Source organism: Poromitra crassiceps (genome assembly GCF_964638095.1).
Source record: "Poromitra crassiceps genome assembly, chromosome: 3".
NCBI classification, from domain to species: Eukaryota; Metazoa; Chordata; class Actinopteri; order Beryciformes; family Melamphaidae; genus Poromitra; species Poromitra crassiceps.
Genome location: NC_139625.1, coordinates 73,698,078 through 73,720,798, shown reverse-complemented (window position 1 = coordinate 73,720,798; position 22,721 = coordinate 73,698,078). Strand labels below are relative to the sequence as shown.

The window sequence follows — 22,721 nt, the reverse complement described above, 5'->3', positions numbered from 1 at the left end:
TGAACTGTCTAGACTCCACACAGTCACACCTGACACCTCTCTAGTGCGCTCAGGATGAAAGCCTTTCTACTAATTGAAACAGAGTTGTGAAGACAGCCGCTCGGATTGCATTTTTTATTTCTTAGACATGCCTTTTCCCCCGGAGTCACATCCGTGACTGTGATAATCCATAACGCAGACTGTCTCCAAAGGGTGTAGAAGACAAATAATACATGGTGTCAAAATAGCTAATGTAACACAGTGGTAGAGACCCTGCCTACCAACACGAGTGTTGCAGGTTCGAGTGCCACTTTCATCTCCGGCTTGGTCGGGCGTCCATACTGGCACAATTGGCCGTGTCTGCAGGTGGGAAGCCGGATTAAGGGTATGTGCTGCACCAGTGCCTCGTCTGGTCCGCTGGGACGCCTGTCCGGGGGGAGTGGAACTGAGGGAAATAACGTGATTCTCCCATGTGCTACATCCAGCTGGTGAAACCCCTCGCTGTGAGGTGAAAAGAAGCGGCTGGCGGCTGCACATGTATGGGAGGAAGCATGTGCTAGTCTACAACTCTCCCCAGATCAGTAGAGGGGGTGGAGCAACGACCGGGACAGCAGGGGGAATTGGCGATATTGCGTTCAGGTTGAAAGTGTTTCTGCTAATTGAAACACAGACTTGTGAAGACAGCATATTGCATGTTTTATTTCTTAGACATGCCTTTTACCCAGAGTCACATCTCTTGACTATGATAATCCATAACGCAGACTGTCTCCAAAGGCTGTAGAAGACAAACAATACACGGTGTCAAAACAGCTAGTGAGAGTGGGTGAGCCCAGACTCCCAGAGATGCACGTCATCAGCCCACTCTCCAGAGCCTACTTCTGCTCCTTGAGCGTGATAATCATCTCAATATGGATCACTGTCATGCTCCAAAGCGGCATCACACTAATTGCTTTGCAGCATAACATTGCAAAAGAGATTAGTTTTATGGCACACAATGTCAGACTCACTTTCTCTGTCAATGCCATGCAAGAATCTGAGACTCATCACAACCTTTCCACCTGGAGTTGAAAGAAACAGAAAAAACTACTGACAGTATACCCTGCATCTTCACCTTAAACCAAGCCAGATACAGTAAACCACATGTCTCTGTCATGAACCAAGTCCAGTTAATACTGTATACTGAATGAATAACCAAGCTACTTTACCTCACTGAACTGTAATATGTGACCCGGTCTGATGAAAGGAGTAACCGTGAAATCGCATACCGGTAAATCAAGATTTAAAAAAAAGTTTTTTCATATTGCAAGTTTAGATGTTGAAGAACACACTCAATATAACAAACCACAGTTTTAGGAACACTATAAATACTTATACAAATACTTACTTATACAAATAATAATTTGTTAGCTAATTAAGTTTGTTCAGGGCAAACCAAGCTTGTTCACCATCTTTCAGGGCGATTTTCTCTGAATGTTGCTTTTAGGACCAACATTCAAATAAGCATAAGTATTTTCTAATTTGAATGTATGACACTGCACTTTCATAATCGGTAAAAAACTTAGCCTTGGCCTACTTGTTACCCAAAACACCAGTCCCTGTCACAAATGTGGACTGGATGAATAAGATCCAACATGTTGGTTTTGCTCTGTATTGATCTATCTTCCATGTTCTCGTGCAGAAAGAGATTCCTCTGGAGAAGACAGCAGTCAGCGGGAACCAGCCGGGCTCTCTGGGCCTCTCTCTGGAGTCCCTGAACAAGCGGAACCACAGTGGTTCCAGCAGCGGCAGCCTGTACCCCGATGCAGGGTCAGGGGGCCATGGTGGGGCGGGGCCGAGCGGGGAGGACTGCCCCCAGGCGGACCAGCCCTCCTCCTCCAACCTCTCCGGCAAGCCCGGGGCCGACCCTGTGGGCTCCCTCAGTGACTCCCTGTATGACAGCTTCTCCTCCTGCACCAGCCAGGGGTCCAACGACGTGTAGAGAGCCCGGGGTGTCGCGCTCCAGTGTCAGGTGCAGGGCTCCAGACCTCCAGTGTCAGGTGCAGGGCTCCAGACCACGCTGCTCCAACTTGTCTCGTCCCGTCCCTGATTTTGACTCGGACTCGTCTCGGTCTCAGCCACCTTTGGATGTCGGCGTTTTCCTATTCAGAAATTTTCTGAGATTGATGTTTTGATTGTTTAAAGACCTAACCCTAACCATTATTTGTTAACCCTAAGCCCAGCACTACAAACCGTTATTAGACCTGTTTTTTAACCTAAATTCTAACTTCTATGCATTGATTAATGCTTCTGTTTAGGCAGATCTCTGATGATCCACAAAGCATTATTTGTGCATTTGGAAAGAAAGGTTCAAGTTTTTTTCCACCCATCTTGATGTTGAATTGGACACGACTTGCTCTGGCTTCGGTCTTGACTTCATCTTGAATCCCTTTGGACCTGGTCTTGAGTTAAACTGGGAATTTGGAATTGACTTACAGTAGACTCGACTACCCCCCCTCCCCTCTACAAACAACACAAAGCACTTAATGGAGCTGGACAGATGAGGATGAAACCTGAACTGTAAAAACCAAACCAGGACTTTCCTACCTGGACTCTGGGTGTGGCGGACTGCACAGACAAACCAGGACTTTCCTACCTGGACTCTGGGTGTGGCGGACTGCACAGACAAACCAGGATTTTCCTACCTGGACTCTGGGTGTGGCGGACTGCACAGACAAACCAGGATTTTCCTACCTGGACTCTGGGTGTGGCGGACTGGACAGCAATACGCAACATTTGTTTGCATTTTTGTAGTTATTATCTTGATATCTCCATCCTGGGGAACTTCTTTTCATTGCACTGTAACAAATACTGTACAAAGTTTGTAAGGAGTGTAAAGTGAACATTTATTAAAGCGCCGGGTGATACACAGGGCAGCTTCTTTGGGCAACCCTGATGGGCAACATTGCCATACAGTTGCCTCAGGATTGTTGCGTTGATTGCATAGAAGCGTCCTGTTGCCAGGAAAATTTCAATTTGATTTTTACTCCAAGGTCTCATTTTTGTTTCTTCTTGCTGCTAAGTATATTGCCCATCTAAGATGCCCAGAAAATTGCCTTGTGGCATCACTACCCATAGACATGAGAAGAATAATAACACAATATTTATAACTGGTTGATCTCTTTGTCTACTTCTTTTTTGAAGCAATATCCTTATAAAACCAGAATACATATTGAATATGAGATCAGAGGTGTTAAATTCTCTGTTGTGTCCATTACTTAAAGTACAGTTGTTACCCAATTAGTTTGGCCACTTTGCTGTGGTACTGTTGCAGTACTGCCAGCAGTAAAAGTGGGGGCTTTTGTTATTATTTTAATGTTTTCTTTGTTGCCCTCACTGCCATGGCAGCCAAGTTAGATGAGTAACATCTGTAATTTAAAGCTAAAAACCTTCTGCCAATCTTGTCTTTGTGTAATATCTTTAGTGCTGTTACGCAGCTGAAAATGGCAAAAATGAAATAGAAAGAGGAAAAACTGTGGAAAACATTCTTATTGAACTTATCAGACACATCCCTATTCAGCTAACAAAACTCATTTTAGCAGCAAATTCTTGAATGATGTCAACTGAAACTAATGTGTGTTATACCTTGTCGTGAGAATACTGTCACTCTATGGTGTTTGGGTGTCTGAATGGTACTTTGGTAAATGACCAACTTTCTGGATTGAACACCACCCGGGAGCCAGTGCCACTGGTGGTAGCTCAGGGAACTCAACATACTGGACTAATATAGATTGTAAGAATTAAAATAAAGTTACAGCCAACAGAAAATTGTTGACAAATGCAAATAACAACAGGTAATCTTTGCTTTTCATAGTTCCTAACGCAAAAACTCCCAGATCCAAATGGTATAGCGCCTCATGTAGCATAGCATACCTAAACTGTCCAAACCTCAGTTTTCCTTTCAGTTGTAAATTATGTTGTATATAAAAAGTGCTATAAGTTAATATCAGAATGGGCATTGCTGATTGATATATGCAAATGAGAAAAAAAGAAAAGCAAAAACAAATGTTAAGTGTTTGCCAATCATTCAACCAAGGTTTTAAGTCTACTGTTTGAAATGGCATGTGGAAGTCTTTAGGGGGTTCTTATTCAAATAAAAAAGTCTTTATTTTGATCGATAAGAACTAATACTAAAATATTTTATCACTTTATTTTAAAGACATATTTGAACTTTAGGTAAGGTTATGCCAAATTTCTATCTGTAATTTGACCAGCTGGTGCTAATCAACAGAGCCGACTGTGCGTGTGTTTCAATGTTTTCTATGAAACTGTTAATATGTATGAAGAGAGTCTGAAGAGGACTGGTGTATTTTTCTAGGTGTCGAGTATTTATACCCACATTTTGTACTGTCGGACTGTAGTGTCATTTGTCATGCTTCACCTCTTTCCTTAAATGTCCCTGGTTCCTTTGTAAAGAGAAATGCTTACCAGCAGTGTTACTTTGGTAATTATTATTATTATTATTATTATTGTGTGCAATTTTGGCTGTTACACTAGACTTTAATGCTATATTTTATGTAACAATTTCCTAAATAAATACAAGAAACTATTTCCTATTTCAAACTGAGCAGCATCGACTTGTGTCATTAATATTACGAACACGTGTGTTCTGTGTCTATTTGTGTGTGTGTGTGTGTGTGTGTGTGTGTGTGTGTGTGTGTGTGTGTGTGTGTGTGTGTGTGTGTGTGTGTGTGTGTGTGTGTGTGTGTGTGTGTGTGCGCGCATGCATGTGTCTGTATGAGCATAGGTGAAAAGTAACGAAGTACATTTACTCAAATACATACTTAAAGCAGGACTAAACCCCAAAACACTTCTTTTCAGCTTTTAACCAATATATATGACTTTGGGGGTGGTGTGTGAAGAATTCTGGTCAAAATTTCCACATTTGAGACCAAACTGTTACCATTGTACCATTTGTATCATTTTCAGCAGCATAAGTTCCCTCTATGGGTTGAACACTGCTTTTTTTGTGCCCTCAAATGAATGGGATATTTGGTACATCGTGACGTCACGGTGGGTTTAGCACGCGCCCCACTAATGTGAAAAATTGTTTTTTTCCCCCATTGATTATTACTGTAGTTCACGCGGCGTGAGCCCTTTAAGAGCAATGCATCCATGGGTAATGCCTACTGTGGCTAATGTTAGCCGCTAGTTATGTTACATGGCAGTAAAATGCCACTGAATGACCAAATTGATATAACTTTTAACCATTTCGAGTAACACTTCCCATACGGATCACCAGCGTTAGTTTGTTGTTTATAATTCATAACGTTTTATATCTCGGATGCGTTATTTCAAATCCCACATAGGTTACGCCAAACCCCACATAGGTTACGCCTCGAATCCCACATAGGTTACGTTAAAACCCACATAGGTTACGCCTTGAATCCCACATAGGTTACGCTAAAACCACCACCGAAAAGCGTGTGGGTTTCAGGACGAAACAGTCTCGAGCCACTAACGTCATCTTTAGAGCACAATATTCCTGGAATGCAAGTTTAACTAAACAGTTACATGTCCTCTGCATTCTACATAAAATTAAGATATTACGGGTTGTTTTATTTTGTATGTTACTTATTGGCCAAGATATGTTAGTTTATGGGGGAGGAATTCTGCCAGGTAAGGAGGGGAGTGTGGGCGGCCATCTTGCCTGCGGGGTTTTCGGATCGAGTGGAGAGCCGTTTTGCAGGAAATCTGGGGGGTTTAGTCTTGCTTTAAGTAACATTTTGAGGTACTTGATGAAATATTGTACTTTTGTACTCCACTACCTTTATTTGATGTCTTAGGGGCCCTTTACACGAGGACGGTTTCCTATGGTGACGGGGAATTATTTTATCGTTAGTGCCTCCCTTTTAGACGGCGACGGTGAATTCGCGCTTAGGAAACGACACATTTTGAAACCACCCTCCAGAGTGGAATTCTTTGGTACGCTCCCCGCTGATAGCTCCATGTAATCGCTTTGAGACGGCACATTTCAGAAACTCTGACATGCCTGCACACGCGACACATGCGATTACGCCATAGCCATGCGCGAGTTGGCAACCATTTTCAAAATAAAGCGTCAGTATGAATGAAGTTTGGCAACATTCAGAATTAAGCTACACTGCAACTTCAGTTACATGTTCATAATGTTACTGCTGCGAGGAGCCGATGGCTGTACCCGGTCGGCATTTAACGTTAGTTACAAAAGCACGTCGACAGTGTTTTCTCACTGCCAGTAGCCTAACTACAGTAGGGTTTGACAGATCACAGTCAGCGCTCCCGGTCCTCGCTGCTCGTTAAAGATTTCCAATAGGCGTTATTCTGATAAACTGGTCACATATACTGTATGTTACGTTCTCACCCGACAAATATTAAAACTTTAAAACAGTTTGGGTTTTTTTTTAGCTTGAAAACAGCTTTTTGGCAAGTCTATGCACTGCGGTAGGCGTACTCTACTTCCGGACGATTACCACGACCAAGACGATTACGAAATGACGTCATGCAGAAGCGTCCTTGTATGGGCAAAGAATAAGGTGATCACACTGCCACCTAGCGACCTGGCATGTAGGCTACATTACGGCGTTTTAAAAATTCAACAGCGCTCATGTAAACAGGGAGAAGGTGTGGAGGAAAAGGTGTGAAGGAAACGCTATTGTGTCGTTTCTTCCAGAAACTGTCCTCGTGTAAAGGGCCCCTTAAAGTCCCTGGAAACCAAAATCCACAAAAACCTTCTAACTATTCAATTTAGGGTCTTATGTGAGTAATTGTGTGCCTCAGAAAGTAGGTGACATTAGTTTCAACAAAAAAAAACAAAATCGCCACTTTTCTACAAACAGACACACGCGCACACACACACACACACACACACTCCATCTCTCTTTCCTTCTCTCTCTCTCTCTCCTTCTCTCTCTCTCTCCGTTTCCCTCCCTCCCTCTCTCTCTCTCTCTCTCGCTCTCTCTCTCTCTCTCGGAGGAGACCTGCAGTCTTGCACGCACACACACACACACAGGACACGCCCACACAGTCCGCGGGAGAAAATGCAATCTAATTGATTCTCATGACTTTTGTCATGACTGTCAAACCTAAATTTATATACTTTGCGACGTTCATCATCGTTCAAATTTGGCTGGTGGCTTATTAACATAGGTTCCTGTGATGTGATGAACTCAAAATGCTAAATAATAAAAAATTATTTCTGGTTTCCAGGGACTTTAAGTTAGTTATTTTGCAGATTCAGATTACTAATACAAAATATAATCAACTATATAAAAATGATATAGTTGACCATTTAATGGTCATGTATCCTTATTATAAAAGGGACCATGTGGGCAATCTCGGTTTGTTTCAAGAATTTTGGCCGTCACAGCTATGCCGTTTTACCTGCGATCGGGCTGAAACTTTCAGGGGGTGTAAAGAGCACCCATGCGGGTCACCTGACGGAGCCCGATTTTTTAATTAGGTAATTGCCCTAATTACCTAATGATGATGTGATGTCATCAGTGATGATGTCATCCTTCCTGGCTGTTCAGTGATGATGTCATCAGTGATGATGTCATCAGTGATGTCGTCCATGATGATGTTATCAGTGATGTCATAGAGCAGGCGAGGCCGTGTAGCAGCTGAGCTGCGTATGCAACGCACAGTGGGCGAGCTGCAGGGCCTAGGCATCGAGCGCATCTAGTTATTTTAGACGACTGTAAGGCATAAGATACCCAGCAGTATGTAAAGTACAGTGGAAATCAGCCCCACCTTTTCCAGCTGCAACATTAAAGTGATGCTTACACATTATAGTATACTAAAAAAAACTATTATGGCCTCTATGAAAACCGGCAAGGTTGTTTCCTATGAACTTTTATGATTAGAAAGTAATCTATAGGCTTAGCAGATGAGATTAACCTTGGTTGCTAAGAGTTGATTGTTGGGCAGTTTGAGTACGGTAATCACCAAAAATGGCTCTAATATAGTTGAGCTTCTAGTTAACTGAGTCAGCTGACCTAAGAGTGTAAATCCATGTGTGTGATGTCCATGGTGCAGTCATGCAGTAGGGCTGCATGCGGTGGCTCAGTGGCTCACTGAGTTGAGTATTAATTGTATCAGGGTCTGTCCTTTCTGCAGAGACACAATAATATAATATATAATGTATTATTCTGAAATGGGCCATTTTTACACTCTGAGTGTAGGCACACTCAGTCATGCGTCAGTCGGTGATTCATTCATTCATTCATTCACTCATTCATTCACTCATTCACTCACTCACTCACTCACTCACTCAGTGAAGGTGGGCCAAAGATTTCCAGAAAAAAACTAAAAGTCTCCTCAAGGGCATTGGGGGTCATCACAGCTTCCCACTCAAAGTCTGTCAGGGTAAGTTTTGCTCCAAGAACGCTTAGAAAGCGGGGATTTATAACCATTAGTGTCTCTTGATGGCTAATTATGTGTGTATAAATACAAGCAATTAATTTATCCACGCTTGGATGATTTCTTTCTCCCCCTCCTCTCTCTCTCTCTCTCTCTTTTGCTCTCTCTCTCTCTGCCATAATAGCCTCACTATGTTACATCGATTGCAATAAACCATTCAAACAACACCAGAATAGGCTCTGTGAATGTTGGTTAATAGCTGAGATAATGCTCCGGCAAATTACCATCGACATTAACAGTATCATTGGTAGGCTGTTAGAGAAGTTAGTGGGCAAACAAGTTCACATAGCCATAACGAAAAAAGTGAATTAATGCAATAGATTTTAGACAAACAAATCGCTTGTCAGAGCAACACTTGGAAATTGACCGGTCAAATAATTATATTAAATGCCAAGGAGCAGGCTCGGCACAGTCCCTAAACAGTGTTGGAATTGCATAAATTGGGTATGACTGGGAAGTTGAGACTCTTGTGGATTTAATGAGCCCAATTATATTCATGTATAATGATGTTAGTCCCCAAAGTAGCTATTTCATTATAGTGAGGTCATTTTTTGAAACGACCTCACCATATAAAATGACCTACTCAGTAGGTCCTACTGTATATTGTGACCTCTAGGATAATCACTGCCTCATGAAACTTTACAACCACACACTGATGAGCTGCTGACAGCCAAGAATTGTAATGTCTTCGTTGTTTGTGGTTTCTGTGTGTGGTGTGTGTATTGTTGTGTGTGGGTATTGTTGTTTGTGGTTTCTGTTTGTGGTGTGTGTATTGTTGTGTGTGTGTATTGTTGTTTGTGGTTTCTGTGTGTGGTGTGTGTATTGTTGTTTGTGTGTATTGTTGTTTGTTGTTTCTGTGTGTGTGTGTATTGCTGATGTGCTGTTTTATTCTATGTCCATGGATGGCTTGTGCTGTGCCGACCACTGAGTATTTTTACCACTTGCGCAGCGCGTGGTCAAGAGAAGGCGTTTTGGGGTGAGTCAGGCATTCATTCATTCATTCAGTCAGGAATGAATAATGTGATGATGATGTCATCAGTGATGATGTCATCAGTGCCAAACTTCGGCTGTTGAAAGATGGAGTTTCCTCCAAAGGGCTTGAGTTGCATGAGGTGCCTGGTTGCTACATGACGCACGTGGTCCTGGGCAGAAGTTACCCTTGTTTTTACAAATAAGGACCCCGCACCACCCCCCCCCCCCCGTCCGTCACTTTGCCGCCGGGCTTCACTCGTCACTTAAAGTACAGCTGCTTCTTCTACCACAACTCTATACCATTAGATTACTCTTGCTAACTTCATCATGCACCACTTAATTAGACTGTAACTCATATTTAATTTAATGTCTATTTAACTCGGACTGTAAATTCATGTAAATTCACTGCCTATTTAACACCTATTTAACTCGGACTGTAAATTCATGTAAATTCATATTTTATGCCTACTGAACACTCCTCCACTCGTGTACGGTATATATTGTATTGGACTGCACTTGCAATGTTGTGATTGTCATTTTGTTGTTTTTCCTATTTCTTTATCTGAATATTGACATGCATACTGACACAAAGACATATTCCTCGTATGTAATCTTGCATACTGTGGCAATACAAGTGATTCTGATTCTGTTGTTCATTTGTATTTTTAACAACTGTCTTAAAGAATTCATTCATGTATTCATTCAGGGGATGTACTGTACATGTATTAGCCTGGTAAACCATCCTGATCATGTGATCCCACATTCTGTTGGGTTCTGTGGGTCAGCCTGGCATCCAGCCCGCCAACAGCCATTTCCAGAAATGACTAAGTGCACGAGCCAATCAGGGAGCTGCCTCAACGCCTCGTAGTTGACAACGTAACAGGGATGCCGCTGGCAAAACAGTATGGCAGCTCCCAAAGCAATGAGCAGTAATGTTAACTTTAGTAGGCTAGAGTAAACACAGCCGTAAGTGCAGTTATTGCAGGAATAGACTCAATAACAACAAACAAGAACAAGAGTATGCACCAGTGGAGTTTCTCTGTAGAAAATACGTTTTTACCGTTCTTCCGAATGGATTTGGATTTGACTGTATCCAACGCTGATTGGCTGAAGGACTGGATTTGGTGACGTTGATTTGCTGAAGGAGTTGTCTGTCAAGACGAGTACTCCCGCACACTGCCAGACTGATACAGAGTGAAACAGGATGTGACCTCACATTATCAGCATGGTTTGAACCAGGCTGGGAATGTATGGCTTTATATTGACAACAGAAGCACACACAAAAAAGGGAAAAAAAATCTTACAGAAATCTCCAAATGTCAAAAGTTTTTGATACCAAATCACAGCATTTTCCTTTCCGATGGTGTTCCTCAAGGTTTTATTTTGAGGGATTTTTACCATTTATACTCTCTCATGTGGTCAAAAATGATTAAATTGTACACCAAATCTGTGTAACAAATGGTATCAACCCAAAAATTGCTGCAACAACTTACTGTATGAGACATCGCCTAATTGAGTATGGGGATGGCCATCATAAGTTCCATCATAATGTTCTCAGCCCTATACACTCTAAACTTTCAACATTTGAATGCCTAACCGAAACAATGTTTATTACAGATTTATGGCGAGAAAAACGTGGCACTCAGTGCTGATAACCTACTGTTTCACTATAAAAGATTTGCCACGTCACAATTTTCACCTGCCCCCTCAGTCACTTCATCCTAGAGCTGGGCCTGCTTGATTGCCATGAAGAGGTGAACAAAATACCGTATAGCCTAATGGCATAGAGCAAGTCCCTATAGGAGTGTTAAGGGAATATAGGGATATTAGTGGTATAGGCTACATCAAGACATAAAAACAGGCTCACAGCAACACTTAAAATATTGTGCAGCTATGTAGGTGGATATACCACATAAATTCCTATAATAAAACCATATGACCTTGATAGGAGTAGGTTATTATAGTAATGTAAAAGAAATGTGATTAAGTACCATAGGGTTATTAGTCTAACTCACTATTGATGACCCCAGACACACTGAAAGCCCCTACAATCATCACTTAGTTTAAAATATCATGCAGAAAACCCATATTAAGTTTTCTCCTAATAACCTGTCTTATTACCTCTTCGATAAGCTAAATAGCTACAAAGGACCATACTTGCTATTGAACATGGGCACACAGTCCCAATAGCACTATTAGACATAGCATAGGCATAGGAGATCAACAAAATGCTAAACACATAATAACAGCAACACTTATACAACAAATACCGAGGTGCAGCTGCTACAGGGAGACAAATTATACCACAGATAAACCAATGCCATATGCCTAGCTTAATGGGGATAATTAGCCTATACAAAAATACCATAAAGTCATTGTAATATCAATACCATGTGTTATTACTATTGAATTGAGATTAAAGTGAGTTGGTACTTTATGAAACAACTGGTATGATACAATAAGTTCAAAAATAATATCAGTGACATAATTATAATTGCTACCATAACGGCATTGTAAATTCACTATTGAGGGTCACATAAGTCCCCATAGGAATAGGCCTAATGGTGATACAGGAGATTAGGCTAAGTGATAAAACGGTGATAAGGAGGTATAAGGTCACTCACCATGGACACCCACAGGCACAGACGCACTTAGTCATAGAATGATGTCATAGTAGATAGAACATACAAAAACGCACGAATGTCTCTATAAACTCACTATTGAGAGACGCACTGCCAGTGCCAGCCTGAGCCCACATATATATGTGAATATAAAGTGACTGATGTATGAGATCCCAACTGCGCGAGCATTCATCACGTGGTGCGCTTTATGATTTCTGCGCTCCGGATCTGTCTCCAGTTGTGCGGAGCTTTTTGCTTTCACCTTACCTCACCCACCCACCCACCCACCCAGCCAGCCAGCAGCCAGACGGAGAATGAGCTCTGTGCCCGGGTTCCCTCCTCGGTGGGTTAGCTGCCTCTGAACAAGTTCCCCGGCTCTGATGGTTCCCCTCCGAGCCTCATCTGGGAGAGAATGCGTCTCCTCGTTTTTGTGACTTTATTTGGAGTCCTTCTCGACGCAGGTAGGTCCAACTTGGGGAGACTGCAACCCGTTTCCACTATAATGATGGCATAGATTGGAGCGCATCTTCCCAAGTATAGGAAACAAACTGGAGGCATATTGGGATACATTTTAACATAATTCATGTTACTGTCAAACCTTTAAAGCGCATACAAAATATTTGTATCCACATTTACGCGCAATAGGCTATAGGCAATGCATGTCAAAATTACCACGACTTGTATTTGCGCCACATAGACTTTTGCATAATATATGTATACAAACGCATCATTGCTCCAAAATAGATTTACTTTGCTATATTTTTCGAAATGTCAGACTCTTTGACTATATCTGTTTGCATGCGTCCTGCATGTTTGCTGAATCTTTAAAATCTTTAACATTCACATCCTTTTTGGAATTGTCTCATATACTTTTGTCAAAGAAAAATCGGAAAATAGCCTATAATAAGATGCTTTTGCACTCTGACGGCGGTTTTGCGATGAGAGGTGCGCGCTGCCTATCCTCTGCGCTATTTGGGCATTTCGTTCAAGACGCAGACTTTGTCAGTAAAACCTTAGTGTTAATAACACGCGGTGTCCTATCTTTAGGATACAAGTGGTTACTTTCAGTAACATATAGGATCAGACCAATGCAATGCTGTCTGCACTGGTTATCTGTCTCTCTTTTTACAAATATATTATACTGTATTTATTTAATTTTATGTGACTATGGGATTACAGTGGGGTTGAGAGTAGAATATGTTAGTTTTGTAATTGCAGAAAGTAATTTGTTTCCTTTGATGATTTTTTTTAAGCCTCTGTTGTGGAACAAATACATTTTGAATGATTTCCTAAAGCTGATAGCCTATCCCCAAGAGGTGATGCTTTTCAGTATGAAAAATACTCCCAATTATTTCTTTCTTTCTTTCTTTCTTTCTTTCTTTCTTTCTTTCTTTCTTTCTTTCTTTCTTTCTTTCTTTCTTTCTTTCCACAAGAGGCCATCAGTTGATGGATGGGGCTTTCATGTATTTGCTGGGTTTAAAGTAATTAGGCTTGGGTTGTGGTGTTGTTTTGGACCTTTATCAGTTGAGCCTGTGTTTGATGGGGCTGTCAGAGTTGAAATTAATGATTGGAGCCATTTCAATAATTATTACACCAATATCCGTCACTGGGGACGGATGGCTTGTGATGTGGAATATTGAGGGCAGAAAAGACAGGAGATGTTTGTGGGACTTGTGGAGTTCGTGTGTTTAACAGCGTCTGTGTGGTGCTGGGGTGATGATGATGTCTTTGAGAAATACTAATTGAATCTGGCAGGCACAGCAGTTGAGCAATCTGTGTCAATCAATACTGACTAATATAATTAGCAACAAAAACAGGATTGTGAACCAAGATTGTGTTGATTCTTGTCTTCTTTTTTTCAATTCTCTGTGGAGGAAAAACACTGCTCTCCATTAATATAGGCCTGATGGGCAATATATTGATATTATATCGTCAGACTAGATATCATCTTAGATTTTGGATTTACCCACTTATTCATTATATTATATTATATCCACATTACTGATGATTATTTATCAAAAATCTCATTGTGTAAATATTTTGTGAAAGCACCAATAGTCATCCTACAATATTGTCGCAATATTGATATCAAGGTATTTGGTCAAGTACAGTTTTGTTTTAGTAAAAGTGCTTGTGACATCTCATGTGGCTTTGACTCACAACTGAACATTTAGCCCACTTTGTAGAAAACACAGAGATATATACATGTAGTCTATACATGTATCACCATTCAGCCTAAAAATACAGAGATGTGATTTTTGGTCCATATCGTCCAGCCCTAATAGGAATAGTCTGCAACAAGCATTTATGCTTTCCTTCAATGCAGTGAGTGTCCATTGAAATCAATTATCATATCAACATCGCACAGTAAGATATCTATGAAGGTGATGCCAAGCCTTTATAGCTCACCTGATTCCCATTCAGTCTAGCAAGTCTATTGTCAACTGCGAGATGTCACTTATTTTCAACCAAACCGATAGCTTTAACCCTCTCTCAACTCTCAACCCTTAGTTTATCCATTTCAGAAATGATGGATTTTTCTGAATATCCATTGCTCTCTCGATGTGCTCAGGCCCTGGCTTATTTATCTTGCGAGGAGAAAGAAATTATCACCCAGAGAGTTTTAACAGCATCAGAGGAGATCTTCCAAAGCTGGGCGAGGCACTCAGGCTACAGTGCTGTTTCCACTTTTACTACCCCAAACGACATGAGGGCATTACCGTCTCTTTTGATGCTTGTTAGTATTATACAGTTACCAGTTTACTGAAGATTAACATCAACATCGCAGGCAAACAAAAATACACACTTTGGTTCACCAGCAATTAAAAAATCTGTGGGTTGATACTCAATTGCCAGAATAAAACGTTGACATTTTATGTGTCAGCAAACCAGGGATATGCATAAATACGTCTGCATACGTATGTTTCTAAAACGTGGCATTTCTGGTAACACTTCATAATACTGTAACACAAAAAATGGGTAGTTACTGAGGAACGAGTAAGGAACGAACCATTAGTTCATGAATAGTTAATGATTAGTTAATGAGTAGTTGATAGGTAGTTCCTTAATGGTAGTTACTTAAGAACTGACCATTAGTTACCATGTTAACGAACCAGTAAGTAATGATTACTTCCCTAAAAAAAACTTTTTTTCATTTGTTTTCATTCACTAGTTCATTAATAGTTAATCGGTAGTTCCTTAAAGATCCTTAATGGTAGTTACTTAAGAACTGACCATTAGTTCCCATGGTAGTTACTTAAGAACTGACCATTAGTTACCATGTTAACGAACCAGTAAGTAATGATTACTTCCTTATTTTTATTTTTTTAATATTTCACTAGTTGTTAAGTAATGGTAAAGTAAGCAGGAAGTAATGGTGTATTCCTTAGTAACTACTCAGTAAGATGTACTGCTTTACTTGAGGGGGCACAAACATGTTAAGTAATGGTAAAGTAAGCAGGAAGTAATGGTGCATTCCTTACTAACAACTCGGTAAGATGTACTGCTTTACTTGAGGGGGCGCAAACATGGGAACTAATGGTAAAGTAAGCAGGAAGTAATGATGCACTAACATGGTAAGTAATGGTAAGGTAATCATGAAGTAACGATGAGTACTCATGAACAACTGGTAAGTATTTGGTGGAGTCATGCTCACGAACATGGTAACTAATAGTCAGTTCTTAAGGAACTACCTGTTCATGAACTAGTGAAATATAAAAAAAAAATTAAGGAAGTAATCATTACTTACTGGTTCGTTAACATGGTAACTAATTGTCAGTTCTTAAGTAACTACCATGGGAACTAATGGTCAGTTCTTAAGTAACTACCATTAAGGATCTTTAAGGAACTACCGATTAACTATTAATGAACTAGTGAATGAAAACAAATGAAGTAATCATTACTTACTGGTTTGTTAACATGGTAACTAATGGTCAGTTCTTGAGTAACTACCATTAAGGAACTACCTATCAACTACTCATTAACTAATCATTAACTATTCATGAACTAATGGTTCGTTCCTTACTCGTTCCTCAGTAACTACCCATTTTTTGTGTTACAGTATTATGAAGTGTTACCGCATTTCTCACTTCTGCAAACTTAAAATGTCAAAATAAATTTGAAACAAAATGACGGATTTGAAAATGTTGTTGCCTTTCATTAAACACAAATAGAACAACTTTAACAACTGTGGTCATGTTTAGGCAAGTAAAACAACTTAATTAAGGTTAGGCTTATGGTTCGGGTTAGGTTAAATAACAAAAGACTCGTGGTTGAAATGTAGAATTTGGATACGCTGTGGTCATGACTGGGAATTGAACATGGCCCTCCGAAGGCAAGTGTTTACAACGCCTTCCATCCACCCCGGCCGCAACACCCTTACTGTCCACCGCACTATTTCAATAGCAGACTCTCTATGATGTGTAGGCTATAACGCTGATATTCACGTATCTACAAATGTGTTCTGCAACGTATTTAGGTTCAGAGACGTTGACATTCAATGGATTGCAGAAACGTACACATTTATTCTGGGAATCTACAAGTCAGTGCTTTGCTCATGTGTTTTTCTGTGTTTTGCACGGCTTGGTCTCAGCCAGCATGTGCATCATCTAACCCCCCTGTTGACACTAATGAGAGCAGCAGCGCATGCAGCTGAAAAACATCAAAGATGAGACTGGGCCGATGGTGGGCTTGATTAGCCAATGTACTGGTGAGGCAGGTACAGCAGCCTCAGCACTGACCTTCTGCAGTGGGTGTAATGTCATCATGCCACATTATAGCCTAGAACATAGAGAAGTGGATAGCCTACTGTGCAACACGCTTCTTTTCTGGAACAGGTCGTGAAGATTCTGGCAAACAAAGAAAAAGACAAGGACAAAAGTTAAAGCTGGCAAAGCCTTCATTTAATTTGTTCTCGACAAACATGAGTGACTCAGGGACTTTTGTGAAATTTGAGAAACACGAGAAACAGGCTGCAGTTTGACATTGAAATAGCCGCAGTGGAGAGTGAGGGTGTGGCCAGCCGATGCAAACACATTTTCTACTGCGAGTGCAAGTTTCCGTTTTCAGCTAAATCTCTCCAAAAAACCTTAACCCAACCAAACCAAAGCTGTTTTAGTCGCTAAGCGGGACTGTTACATGTAGCTAACCTTTTCTCGTGACTAATGCTTCAAAACGTGTTGTCCAATAAATTCAAGGTATTGTCGCATAATCCCATCATGGTGGAGAGACACGTCATGTCCTGCATTACAGAGTTTGAAATGAAATTTAGTGAGTGTTTCATGTACTTCACAAACAGCAAAAATACACTTTAAACAAAATAATGTTATCATATTATCATGTCATTGATTGATTGAGTAGATAGATGTTCTGTCTGTCTGTCTGTCTGTCTGTCTGTCTGTCTATTATTGCATCTATAGAACTCCTAAGAAAACAAGAATTGTGTCTTCCAGGTCGCAGTATGAATCACCTTTAATGGGCCATAACGCAGTCATTTATGTGGCTGTTTTACCATAAAGCAGTCATGTATGTGGCTGTTTTACCATAAAGCAGTCATGTATGTGGCTGTTTTGCCATAAAGCAGTCATGGATGTGGCTGGGTTTTGCAGGAGAGGCCCTTCAGATCCAGTGCTACCAGTGTGAGGAGGTGAAGCACACCGACTGCTCCACCCCGGAGTACATCGTCAACTGCACCGTCAACGTCCAGGACATGTGCCAGAAGGAGGTGCTGGTCAAACCCGATGGTAAGGAATGTGTTTTCATATCATGGACCTCTACCACATTAGAGCCATTCAATGAGATTTTGTCTCACAAACCAAATCTGAGAATAGTTTTATTGTGCAACACATTCTCACTCCCAACTCGTCAAATACTGCCAATCGGTCAGGAACCCTTGTCGTCACTTTTTCACAACCGGGGTACCTCTTTTTACTTATTTGTCAACATGCAGGATCAGGGGCGTAGGCAGACATTCAATTATGGGTGGGCCTGGATAAAATTGGGTGGGCCTGGACAAAATTGGTGGGGCAATTGCATGACGAAATTTTGCACGGAACGCGCAAAATTCCTAGATGTCATGAAGTTGTCATGCATTAGACTCTGGAGATGATGTGCCCTGCGTTTTTAAGCTACAAAACCATTGGCTAGCAAGGCAGCAGCAAGTTTGCCTCTAAAAAACAACCAATTAATTATTTTTATTTTATTTTTATTTTTTTGGTGGGCCAGGGCAAGAAGTGGGTGGGCCTGTGCCTACCCAGGCCCACCCGTAGATACGCCCCTGTGCAGGATAGTGGGGTTGGGGTTAGGCAAACAAACGTCAGTGACATGACTCCCAAGCCCACCCCGTTACTTTCGGATGAGAGGGGGCTACCTTTTTCTTCGGGAAGTGATGACAATCGATCCTGAACAAACGGCAGTATTTGACGACTTGTGGGTGAGAATAGGTTGCATTGTTAGTAGATTCCCTGCCTACCAACACGTGGGGTGCAAGTTCGAGCCCCCGTGTTTCCTCCGGCTTGGTCGGGCGTCCATACAGGCACAATTGTCTGCAGTTGGGAAGTCGGATTAAGGCTATGTGTCCTGGTCACTGCAGTAGCGCCTCCTCTGGTCGGTCAGGGCGCCTGTTTGGGAGGGAGGCAATGACCGGGGAAGCAGGGGGAATTGGCCAAGTACAATTGCGGAGAAAACGGGGGAAAGAAACTTACACCAATACCTCAGAAAGTTTTCCTTTTTTCTTGACACAATCAAATGTGAGGCATACATTTTTGATAATATGAGCATGAATCTGAACAAAGTCATCTCTGTCTTCCGCCCCGGCAGCGCTTTATCTCGCCGCACCGCTTCTGCTCATTCATCAGACAGGACAGACATGTGGTTTCCCTTCATGTTCCACTGACACAGCATCACACACATCTTCTCTCACACCAATAATATAATAGACCTTCCCTGATATACATGCAGGCACAGATTTAATTGAATTTAAATTTAGACTGATTTAGATTTAGATTGATTGACTGATTGATATGCCCAATCCAAATCTTTTTATTTGTCCTGTAAGGGAGATTTAATTTGCAGACAGGATTTTACAAAACAAATACACAAAAGACATGATAAAAATAATACAATAAAAACACCAGGTAAATGATAAAACACCTACTATCTATATGAAAAGGCAGAAAGTGGGCAATGTTTGTTTACATTTTTGTCCGCCGGCCACAGCTATGCCATTTTATGTGCAATCGGGCTGAAACTTTCAGGGGGTGTAAAGAGCACCCGTGCAGGTGACCTGACGGAACGTGATTTTTTAATTAGGTGATTGCCCTAATAGAGAGCCGCAGGGATGACGTATTTTTGTAGGCAGAATGCGGAAGTACCGAACTTCCTGGTTCTACACTGTTCCTGTCTATGGGATTTTTGAATGGGTTTTTGCCGCGATGCTTCAAATACGGTCTCTGGGCAACGCAAGATTAATCAAACGCGAACCAGAGTTCCGTCGGATAATCTTCACACATGAGGACCACTTTCATGAGTTTTGTAGCGTAAATGCGAGCCCTAGAAGTAAAATGCTCAAGCTAAGCTAATCCAGAACTACACACTGTCGCATAGGCTTCCACGTCACGTCAGCACTCAACCTGGACTGTTGTTGATGTGCACTGATTACCCCGGGCTGAACAGGGCTGAACCAGGTGAGGGAAAGAGAATTTCCGTGTTCGCCCTTTGAAGTGGTGACGTTATTGACGTATACTGTATATCCCCATCGACTCAAAAGTGTAGTCTCATTTAGCCGTTTGCTAGCTAGCCGTCCTTTTAACGGCAAGTAAAAGCTTCAAAACTCGTAAAAGTTGTCCTCGTGTGTGAAGATGATATTACTAAACCAGGGGCGTATGCAGAAATTGAATTATAGGTGGGCCTGGATCAAATTGGGTGGGCCTGGATAGGAAGGGGTGCAGATGCCCGGCCGAAGTGTTATTTTACTAAAAATAATGCATTTGACCATCATTTCAAGTAGAATGATACCACCCAAGCAAGAATATTTCAAGTGTTTCAAGTGCTTTACTGAAATATTTGGACCATATAATGATAATACAATTATCTCAACCTTAAAAGGTTACATATAGGTGCCAAATGTTGCATACATGAATGCTTATACTTGTGTGTATACTGTTACTTTATACAGAAATTAGAACCACTGATCCATACTGCTGTGAGTTTAAAAAATAACAACACTGAGGCTGCTTCAAGTTTGAACAAGACGCCCTCTGGTTTATTTATCCACAGAGAGAACAAAATTCCTAGATGTCATGAAGTTGTCATGCATTAGACTCTGGAGATGATGTGCCCTGCGTTTTTACAAAAGTAACAAAACCATTGGCTAGCAATGCAGCAGCAAGTTTGCCTCTAGAAAACAACCAATTAATTTTTTTTTTTTTTGGGTGGGCCAGGGCAAGAATGACATCTCCCCAGGCCCACCCGTAGATACGCCCCTGTACTAAACACTGGTTCGCGTTTGATTAAGCCAGCGTTGCCCAGAGAGCTTATTAGAAGCATCGCGCCAAAAACCCATTCAAAACTCCCATAGGCGAAAACTGTGAAGAACCAGGGCTGTTAGTATCGATGATTTCTGGACTCGTTACTGCGGCTCTCTATTACCTAATGATGTAATGTCATCAGTGATGTCATCAGTGATGATGTCATACAGCAGGCGAGGCCACGTAGCGGCCGAGCTGCGTATGCGACGCGCAGTGGGCAAGCTGCAGGGCAGGCGAGGCCTCGAGCGTGCGAGATTGCTAGTAACATCAAAAGTGCCTAAGATTACATAACAAATCACATAGCGATCTCAGCTCATGAGACCAGACAGGGAGTCAGTATCCCTCAGTGCAGTAAAAAGTTGCAACATTGCAAAATATGAGGTTCTTATACAGGCATAGGATTCACAATAACATGAACAAACTTGATAAGACCAGACAGGGAATCGATATCTCTATATAGTGCAATAAAAAGATGCAGAGTTGCAAAATGTAGAGTATAAGATATAAGATGCTGTCATTTTCATGTACAAATTAAGCAATTATAGATAAATGAGTCCCTAGTTCTTCCTCGCCTAATGATACTAATGAGATACAGATACATGATTGTTCTCAATTTAGTTTAAAGGTTCCCCATAGTCAGACAGCGCAGTATTGAATAATTCCACAATAATTAATTGAACAAACATTGGCAAACCCTACTCTCTTTCAAATTCAGGAAAAAATATCCTTCCCTTCTGCAAAAAATGTCAAGTTGGGAAGTGATTTGAACTTGTTCCAGACGTTGATATTTTTGGTCAAATTATCTCACTATGCAGATAATCTTGCTTAGTCGTTGGTTTCAATAAATGTCACTTGAGAGATGTCAATATGACTTGTGTCAAGAAATCATATACATAAAACAATGAAGAACATCAAACTTTCAATCAACTTTCTCCTAGACAATTTCACTTTTACCAAGTAAAAGTAAAGAAAGTTAAAGAGACGGTTTCACCCCAGATCCAAAAACACATATTTTTCCTCTTACCTGTAGTGCTATTTATCCATCTAGATCGTTTTGGTGCGAGTTGCCGAGTTTTTGAGATATCGGCCACAGAGATGTCTGCCTTCTCTCAAATACGTGAGCACATTAGTGTGTATGTGTGTGCAGAGAGAGCATGTGTGCACGTATAATACTCTGTGTGTGTGTGTGTGTGTGTGTGTGTGTCTCTGTCCTCAAATAAGCTTGATAAGTCTGATAAAATAACTTAAAATAACACATTTGTCAGTTTTTGTGCAGTGACAGACAGCATAATATTCTGCTCCGGTCTGGTCCCACCTCTGTCTGTCTGTCTGTTCCTCTGCAGGAATACACTACCGCAAGTCGTGCGCCTCCTCGGGGGCGTGCCTCATCGCCTCCTCTGGCTACCAGCAGTTCTGCACGGGGCGTCTCAACTCTGTGTGCATCACCTGCTGCAACACGCCGCTCTGCAACGGGCCCAAGAAGAAGCGTCCAGGCGTCCCCTCGGGGGCGCCGTCGAGCCAGCGGCTGACCTGCTCGCCTCTCTTCCTCCTGGCCCTCCTGCTGCCAGCTCTGGGGCCTGCGACAGTCCCGCCCCTGACGTAGACCCAAGGGTGCAACCACACCCGATACTGTACAGTTGGCTTTCTTTTGTCTGAAAACTTGACTTTGTTGCGTTTTTGTATTCGGCTTGTTCAGGTGCCTACATTAATTAGAACAGAATCAGGGCTTGTACATGAAAGCCACATGGACTCAGAAGTCGCTTGTTTATTGGACAGAGTTTTGGTCACCTATAACATCTTGCCAGGTTAGAGATTTTGGCAGATTTTGGCAAATCCCAATCCCTGTAACTTTAGCTGAGCTTGATTGCACTTGTCTGTACTCCTTGCTGTAGTTTCACTTCTCTGCTGTTCATACTGGACCATGGCGAAAACCTTGAAGAAACATCTGAATATGAGCATCAGTTTGCTTCACTTTATTCTGCTATAGGCTTTCCAAGCATGAGGCCTTGCTGGCTATTAGATGTCAACGTCCATCTCGTTCTACCCATAAACCCTCGTGTTTTGGAGTCGTTTTCTGTAGGCTAGTTTTGTTCAGATACTTACTTACTCACTTATAGGACAGAGGAATAGGAAGAGGACAGAGTGACTCAGCGCCATTTTGGTGCCGCCCGAGTTCAAATGGCATTGT

The 22,721-nt window shown here is 41.6% G+C and overlaps 1 protein-coding gene and 1 pseudogene across 2 annotated transcripts in view; both read left to right on the top strand.

The window, feature by feature from the left end:
- The window catches only part of LOC310772881 (nck-associated protein 5-like), a gene marked incomplete at both ends in the record, with an annotated part of 254,349 nt that extends 252,392 nt beyond the window's left edge, over window positions 1-1,957 (top strand). Inside the window, one exon of the mRNA XM_083632823.1 lies at window positions 1,658-1,957. Within this exon, the coding sequence (XP_083488949.1) occupies window positions 1,658-1,957 (300 nt within the window). The remainder of the gene's footprint in view (window positions 1-1,657) is intronic.
- A 10,463-nt stretch (window positions 1,958-12,420) lies between these two features.
- On the top strand, window positions 12,421-22,136 carry LOC310773262 (ly6/PLAUR domain-containing protein 1 pseudogene; annotated as a pseudogene). The gene is made up of 3 exons (XR_014554032.1): window positions 12,421-12,469; window positions 17,615-17,749; window positions 21,877-22,136. The product of XR_014554032.1 is annotated as a ly6/PLAUR domain-containing protein 1 pseudogene (transcript).
- Window positions 22,137-22,721: the final 585 nt, after the last annotated feature.